This window comes from Uloborus diversus, chromosome 5 (assembly GCF_026930045.1).
Source record: "Uloborus diversus isolate 005 chromosome 5, Udiv.v.3.1, whole genome shotgun sequence".
NCBI lineage: Eukaryota > Metazoa > Arthropoda > Arachnida > Araneae > Uloboridae > Uloborus > Uloborus diversus.
In genome coordinates this window covers 146,782,095-146,791,130 of record NC_072735.1, presented here as the reverse complement: position 1 = coordinate 146,791,130, position 9,036 = coordinate 146,782,095, and the positions used below count along the sequence as shown (strand labels likewise).

Sequence of the window (9,036 nt, the reverse complement as noted above, 5' to 3'; positions counted from 1 at the left end):
AAGGTTGGCAACCCTGGGACTCCGTTAAGTCTAAGTCTGGCCCTGATTGCATCAAATGTTGCTCAAGAAAAAAAAAAGAAAGAAAATTTTTTTTGCCCCCCCCCCCCCCCCCTGCTTCCCCTGGAACTCAGGCCTAAATCCACCTATTTTCAGGAACTCGCCCTTCTAAGTTGAAATTTTGTCCTGTTTCAGATTCAGTTTGTCGTAGTCCAGACTTGCTTTCCCGATGCGATTTTGAGATGAAAATACTCGTATAGCGATAAATTACATTAGACTAATGAAATCGATTGCCAATTGACAGCATTTAGTTGAATCTGCCTCAATCAGTGAATACCGGGCCAGGGGTGTGTACAGAAATTTTTGAGACCCGTCACAAATGACTTTTACGGGGTCCCCTCCATTTTGTTTACCACTACGTCCCTACTGTATGTTTCACCCCTCATTTAAAAAATTTCAGGCCCCCTTCAGGCTCGGAACTGAGCTAACAAGTGTTAAATCCCCCCCCCCCCCCAACCTTGTGCATGCCGCTGCTCATGTATCAACACCATAAAACTTAGCCCACGCATTTATAGCAGGGCCAGGGTGGTTCAGGCCAATTGTTTTTAATAGACGTACTAATATAAGATTTTGAAAGCTCTTTTTTCGTTTTCGGGCCCTTTTTCAGGCCGCGTCGGTCCCTAATTTCTCTGGCCCCCTCCCGTTCCCTCAATGTGGTAGCCAAGGAACCCAGAGCTCTAAAAACTAGAGAAGTTGACAGAGAAGAAAGCATTCGCACCTGTGGACTTTGGCTATTTACTTTGGCCCCTGGGGGGGGGGGCTAAGGATGGAAGAAAAATAAACATGCTCCCAAACACTTTTTTCCCATAGAGTGAACAAATTTGATTTCTTCTTCTTTTTTTATGCTTTAGAAAATGTTAGATGTGAATTACATGTATTAAGTTCAATAAAAAATTGCTTAAAGTGGCCCACTCGGCGGTTGGCCCAGTCGGGGATCCCCGACTAGCCGACCTGGCCATTCCTCCCCTGCCCATGCTACTCGTTGCTTAAAAAAGTAAAAACACAATGCAATCCAGAAGAAGAATCAGTTATAATCTCAGAAACTGGCTGAAGTTAAGCTTCAAGGCTTATTAGACCATATTGCTTCACGTCTCAGCAAATATTTGGAAGACGTATTAAAAGCTCGAATTGATATCAAAATGGGGTCGTGATGGCTCTCAGCAATCACAATTAAAGCAAACATTTCAAAACATGAGCGACAGCGATGCCAATATTTTCCAGAGCTCCTGTGTGCCTTTAAAACTACTTTCAAGAGTAGGAGAAAAACAAGAAAGTCATCTGGCAAAACCCAACCCCCTCTTCAACAAGATTCTGTAGACCTATTCGCATCCGCTTTGTACATGAAACTTCTGATATTACAAACGAAGAAATTCAGTACGTTGAGGGTCAGATTGGCACGTTAAACGAAACGAAAGTAACAACTGATGGTGGGATCCAAATAACTATTAGACACTATGCTGCTGACAATGGTTGATGGGAAGGTATGCAATGCTGCAACAGGAACAACTTCTACAATGAGATGTTACATTTATGGACTTACATCCAAAGACTTTAATAAGTTTGATAAAAGCTTTCCAGAAAATTCTGAGGCTTTAACTTTTGGTTTATCAGTTTTACATACGCGTATATGGTTCTTCGAGTCGATCCTACATTTATCGTACGAAATTCCAATTCAAAAATGGCAAGCTAGAAGTGAAGAGGAGAAAAAAAATTGTTAAAGATACCAAGCAGAAAATCCAAACAGAGTTCAAAGACGAACTGGGATTCGTTGACGTCCCAAAACAAGGCTTTGGAACATCAAATGATGGGAACACAGCTAGGCATTTTTTTACGAATCCAGAAGTAGCTTCACGAATCACGAGAGTGAACTTAGAACTCATAGAAAGATTCAAAGTGATCTTCGAAGCAATTTCAAGTGGGCACTATATTGACGAACAGCGGTTTCAAGCATATGCGGATAAAACAGCAAGATTGTATGTAAAGCTCTACAATTGGTACCCCATGACTCCAACAATGCATAAAATTTTAATTTATGGAGCCATTGTAATTAAAGAAGCAATTTTACCCATTGGCCAGGTGTCAGGAGAAGCTGCCGAAGCCAGAAACAAGCATTTTAGGCTATACCGTACAAAGAACTCCAGAAAATTCAACAGAGAAGTTTGTAACAGAGACGTTCTGAATCAACTTCTTTTAAGCAGTGATCCTTTCATTAGTTCCTGCAGTCAAAAACAAAGGAAAAAGAGTAAACCATTCAGCAGCGAGACGTTAAAACTTCTTCTTCCAGAGATGCCTGATGGTGGACCTTCTACAGAAAACCAAGAAGACAGTGACAAAGATACGAGCTCTGAAGAATCGGACTAAAAAATTTTACCTGCTGACGTCATTGAAAAAAGTGAGTCAATTTGGATTAATATTTGATGCAAATTTTGAGTGTGTGTACATATGTATATTCATATGTATATATAGAAAAATTAGAGTCACCACATGGGCCCGAGGGGGGGGGCTGGTCAAAGGGTCGGTTGACACCGTTCTTTCTGATGGGAAACAACTAAAATTGGTTTAAGTGTTTATGAAAAATATAAATATTTCAATGCTGAAAAGGTCCCTTAATCATATGTAATATTTTAAATTTCAGCTGAAAATAGAGCACAATATTGTGGGAAGAGGATGGTTACAAAGGGGTCATGGGCAAATTTTACTCAAAATTCATGTCTTTTCAGATAAACTTAAGTTAGCTATATAAATAAGAATGAGTTTTTTTCTGAAAATCGTATAAGCTTCATTCTTAGTATCAAGTTTATAAGATCCACAATTTATGTCTATATATTTTTTGTGCATGTGTGTGTGGGGGGGGGGTACCAAATTACCACTTGTATTAGGCATGCGCCACTGATATTATATATTCTGTATATAATAATTATATACAGAAATATAATTATTATATGTGTGTGTGTGAAAGTAAAAGAAGCCTTTGAATATTCCTTTTCTAATCATTTTACATTTATAACTTGTGAGTTCATTTACTTTTTCCTATGAAAAAGAGGTTCCTAGTTACCCCAAAACACTTGTCTTCAATTCTCATAGCTTTTTATGCATGGTTTAACTTAAGTGAGTGATTGAAATCGAACGACTAAATATTTTATTGATTTTCTTGCTTTCTTTTTTTTTTTAGAATCCAATTTGTACTTAGCACATAATACTAGTTTTTTTTTTTTTGAACCATGCACTTTATTATTTTTTTACAGGAAAAGATGTGAAAAAATACATTGCATCTCATGCTTTCTTCCACTTGTCCAGGCATTTTTGGCAAGCAGCCAACTGCTTCATCCAATTCGGAACAAGCGAAAATAACTGAAAATTTTTATTTCAACTCTTTAAAAAAAAAAAAATCATTATGAATCAATGAAACAAGATAAGTTCACCATTTTTGTTTTAAATGAAGGTCAAGTGTTTATATTATTTCCTTGAAAAGTTTCACAGCCATAACATCATTCGGATCTTGGATGCAGGAATTTTAGTTTACATTGATTGAATAATTGAAAAAAGTTGAAAAAGTGACCTCTCTTTGTAAATTCCTGGAAATTCGATAAATTACGTTAGAATTTCAAACAAATAAGATTTTTGAAGAAAATTATTTTTTCTATCTAGTGATGCATTGTTTTTTTTTTTTTTGTTTTTGTTTTTTTTTTCAAGCTTAACGAGGAGCGTTTTTACAGTCGTAAACATGCAAAAGTCTAAAACGTAGATAAAACATTAAATATATTTTTTCCTAATTAAAATTTAAAACATCGAGCTTCAAGTTGTAACATCTCACCTTTCTGACAACTTGTATACCAAGTTTCGTGTCTGTAAGTGGGATTAGCTTCGCTGTAAAGCGCACCAACACACAGAAGGGTATAGCTGTCAGAGAGTTTTGGTCAGGATTTTCAATCATATACTCCAATGTGCGCCGGTGGGAAGGGGGGGGGGTCCGATTGCGAACAAAAGCTGCCCGATATGAATTCTTGAATATCAAAGGACTTCTATGCAAAATTTTACTAAAAGCTGACGTAAACTGGATTTGCATAAGGAAAACCTTCGTGGGGTGTTTTTACACCCAACCTTCTAGATAAGCAAAAAACTCCCTATAAAAATTCCTAAGCATCAAAGAACCGCTGTGCCAAATTTGGCAAAGATCCGACGAAGATTGTGGATTCATAAAAGGAAACCCCCGGTGGAGGGGGAGGAGGGTTCCGATTGTGAACGAAAACTGCCCAATGTGAATTCTTGAGTATCAAAGGACCTCTCTGCCATATTTGGCAAAAATCTGACATCAACTGAATTTGCATTAATAAAATCGTTATTTGATTAATTATAATTTTTAATACATTAAAAATTATTTTTTAACGATACGCACATTTTTTAATATTTATTTTATAAATGTAATTAATTTTTTTTCAGTAGATCCAATTCAGAATCCATATTATTAGGAAAATTAATTATCTCATCAATGTCATTATTTCACAAGCAATTTGACCGAAAAACAAATAAGAAAATTTCTTCACTTTTTCAAGTCTGGTATTTAATGACGACTCTTAAACTGAAGTCAAAAAATACCAAACAAAAGAGCTGCAATGAAATACCGAAGTAACGTAAAACGTGGTACTTACGTGGTCATGTACTTACACGGTTTATGCATGGTACTTACATAAAAACCCTATTTTCGTGCATGCATAAAAATTTCCCTCAATTCCGAAGGTCTGGCGACACGAGAAATAAAAGAAGTTTCAGTTTCCAGTTTGGGGCTGCCAAGATAGCAAGATTTATCATCCTTTCAATGGTGCCGTGTGTTATGAAGAGAATATTTTTCCTATTAATTTCGGAATTAAAGTTATGTTCGTTCAGAACTGAAAGAGATGAGTTGTGCTCCGTCTAGTTGCATTAAGATGCTCTCTTAACCAATACACATTCGCTTTTAGAAGCCCACGAGAGGTCATGTCAGCTTTGTCAGAAACTAGGGGTGCAGTCCTTGGAAGGGCCCCGCTCTGAATCGCAGTAGTATAAGTTTTGAAAATTTCATAGGGGGAGGGGATCCGGAGACCAAACTGACAAAGGGGCCCACATTTACCATCGGCGGCATTGTTACTTTTTCCCTTTTACTATAATTCAAAATTAAATAACTGTTTGAAGAATGCAGATAATATCTTGAAATTTCAAACACTCACCCATCACACAGAGCTATGAAAGATTATGTACTTTTAAGTCAGTATTTTAATTTCTCCGTAATTAAGTCCCCTATTTTCTTTTCAAAAGATATATCAGACGGAAGGAAATCTAAATATTGCTATCGTGGTAGTAGATATATATCGATATATGAAGGTATGTCGCCCAGCCCTAATGTATACGAATTTTATTTGGAACATACCCAATTTTTTTAGCCATTTTTAAATGCCCCTCAAACAATTTTAGAACATTTCTCAACTAAATATTAGTTTCTTACGTAAGCAGAATTTTTACTGTATTTTTCAAAAAAGCTGCATTATTCAACATAAATACTGCAACGATGCACAAAATCAATGATCAATGGGAGAGGAAGGCATAAAATAAAATAGTACGGTATGTACAGTACATAGTAGTAATAAAACCCTGCACTATGATAGTACTGTACAGTAGATACAAAGCTTATATTTATAACTTAAAAATAGAGAGGCGCGGGTTTGATTCCTGTCTACTGCCCTGGGTGTTCTTCTAATTTCTTTGTATTGTAATAAATCTGAATTGTACTATCTGTCTAATGTTTCTGAGCAAAAGTCGGACTTTCACCTAAATGGGGCTCAGTCAAACGGAAGCCGCTAATATTAGCCTCAAAAAGGGATGAACGCCTTTGTTACCCATCACCTTGGGTGCTGCTAGGGGCATCAGAAACAACAAACAACAACATAACTTAAAAACTGAAGATGATTTTGCTGAGCAATCAGATCGTCTGTCAGTCTTATTTGTTTTTGAACAGTACAGTACCTTTATTTTTATAGCGTTTCACTCCCTTTTTCAGAATCATTATAATCCACAAAACAAGAGCAGCTTCCAAATTTGCACTGTTTGCATTTTGTTTAGATACTACTCTGCTAGCTTCATATTGAAAATAAGTTCTATGCTTTTACGGATTGACTTTTTTAAAACTTTTAATTGCATGTATGGAAGATTCACTCCTACAAAATTGTCGTACTACCTTCAATCTACTTTTCAGTTGTTCAAGCGTATCAAGAATCTTTGCCTTTTTTTAAATTGTCACTAACTTTCTTCTTTCCATCTTCAATCTTTAGCGTGCTTAGGTGGCAAAATATTTCATCACTTTCATATTTAGGATTTAAAAAATAAGAGAAAACTGTGGAGTGGTTATTTGTACACACTAACAAAGATGTTTAGACTAGTGCGGCGTGGGAACTTGAAGTTCACAAAACCAATATTTAGTAGTCTATAACAAATCCGACTCGTAACACCACGATCCCTTTCCAAATATTTTTGTGTTGCAAGCAAGAAATTCGCATTGGCTCTAAAATTCATTACTCGTGAAAAACTCACGTTATAGCCATTTCACGTAAGTCAAATCACGTTGTAGTGGGAATCGACTGGACGTATATAACATTGATTGAAAATTTATGAGCCAGTTTAAAATTATTACAGTAAATTGTACTGAAATGTTTGTTTCTTTTCATGTTGCTAATCATTTAAAAAGAAAAAAAATCTTTTTTTTCCAGTTTGCCACTGGATCTTACGATCAGATGTTAAAAATATGGTCGGCTGGTATGTATTTCAATTTTGCATTTTAATTCACAAAATTTAATATTTTTATTTTATGGGCTTAGAGAAGGTGCCACAGTGAAAGTGCTGAAAAGAATGTCCACTCTTTCATTGGGCACAAATTATTTTCCCGGATGGTTTCTTGAAGTTCATTTTTAACGGTATGCAGAGTTCGAATACATAAAAAATATCCGATATTTTGTTATATATCTGACATTTTGATGCATATAGGATATTTTCAATCAGCACAAACTAAAGTCTTTGAATAGTAACTGTATCCTCAAATCACTTTATTTTCTTATATCATTATTATAATATATTGGTAGACTTAAAACTAATGTTTCTTTCATTATTTGTAATATACATTTTATGTAAAAATGTATGTAGGTACCTAAATAGTTTTTATGAATGATATTTATAATTACAGTAAAACCCCTCCTAACGGACACCCCTCTTATGTGGACGATTTTTAATTCCCCCAATTCGAAAGCAAATAACATTAGAAAACCCGTCTTGAGGACACCCCTCCATTGTGGGCAAAAAAAATTTGTCCCGTTAGTATCCGCATTCGAGGTGTTTTACTGTATTTGTGAAATGTGTGTTCCCAAGTAGTCTTTAATTGATTTTTTTTTCTAAATCATGCTGTATAGCAGCACCCACTAGAGCTACTTGCACCATCTCTTGCCCTAAATCAGGAGAGGTTCACCTATCATTTGTACTGGTTACTTTATCTCCAGATTTTTCAGTTTGCCACTTACATCCCTTTGCTTCTCACTGCCCCATGTGTTAACTACTTGAATATCTATGCTAAGTTTGATCAATTATTTCTTAAAATGGCTTTTTTTTTCTTGATAATACATTAACAGTTAAGAGCAGAGTTTATGATAGAAATGCAATGTAAGAAAAAATATTTGGTAATGCTTTTTTCTCATCAATTTTTCCTATACCTTCAAAAAAAAAAAAAAAAATGTATACAGTATTTTTAAGTTATCTGGTTTTGTCCATACCTATTTATTTGTGTTGCACAGATATTTTTTTTTTTTTAAATTTTGTTTTCTTGTTTAGATGATGAAAGTGAAAATGCTGGTGGAGATGATGATAAGAAAAGGTTCAAATCAGATTCTCTGAAAACAAAAGTGAAGGTAAATGTGATCAATTGTAATGTTTAAAAAATATTTTTCTGTTATTAATTATTTAAGTTCTTACTTACTGCTTTGTAAAATCTACATTAAGCAGGCTTTCAGTAAAATAGAAAAAAAGAAATCCTATCTTAGATTAATGCATAGATTCATAGTTCATTGTCACTCATTAATTATTACATTGACAAAAGGAAATGTTGAAATCCTCTGATACAAATATCTTTGATATTCAAACTATGTATGTATCAAAAGCACTTCATGATTATCTACAAAATGAGTTACAAGTAAGAAATTCAAATTTTCAATTAATAATCTGAAAAACTAATGAACATTCTACTGTGAGTCTAATATAGAATTAGTAATAATTTAAGCTGTTTAAATAGTATATTGCATTACAAAACAGTTCAATTATTTATTTACTTTTGAAATTTTCATGTTTGATCCATTTAGTTGTCACTTCATCTGGATTTATGAGGCTGGGACATATTTTAACAAAATTTTTTGTCATTAAATGTTTTCCATTCATGACAGGAAACAACAGTTACTCTTAAAGAAAAATATTAAGGATAGTTATATTGTTATTGCTGATTATCACAGTGCAGTATTTTGATTAACTTGAATCACGTAAGTTGACTTTGAGCCAATTCATTCTTACGACTTTTCTTGATAATAAAAAAACTCTCCTGACAAAGCTAAGAAAAATGCTTTCTATTCTTTATTTTCAAAATAAATAAATAAATAAAAAGTTAGCAATATTCTACATAACTAACTGCATCATTACTGTTTGGAAGCTATTTTTTGAAGCTGTTGAAATTTGTCTTCTTACACTGTAATGTTCTATGAAAAAAGAAAATGAAAGAAATCTCGTAATGTTCTGAAGTGAAAATGGGGAGTTTTTAAAACTCAGAAATTTTATATTTCTGGTTTAAAGTTGTATTACTTTTAATAAAATTTATTTGGCGTCTTATTTCTAATGTCACTTAAAATAATCATAAATGGCAGGGTAACTTTGAACCAAGCTAATACAGTTGGCTCTCTGTTTAACGACGCACCATTTAAC

The 9,036-nt window shown here is 34.3% G+C and overlaps 1 protein-coding gene across 1 annotated transcript in view; it reads left to right on the top strand.

The window, feature by feature from the left end:
- The first annotated feature begins 6,800 nt into the window (after positions 1–6,800).
- LOC129222043 (ribosome biogenesis protein WDR12 homolog) overlaps positions 6,801–9,036 on the top strand; it is a 30,784-nt gene continuing 28,548 nt past the window's right edge. The window contains exons 1-2 of the mRNA XM_054856462.1: positions 6,801–6,840; positions 7,903–7,979. Of these exons, the coding sequence (XP_054712437.1) occupies positions 6,819–6,840; positions 7,903–7,979 (99 nt within the window). The 5' untranslated portion in view covers positions 6,801–6,818. The remainder of the gene's footprint in view (positions 6,841–7,902; positions 7,980–9,036) is intronic.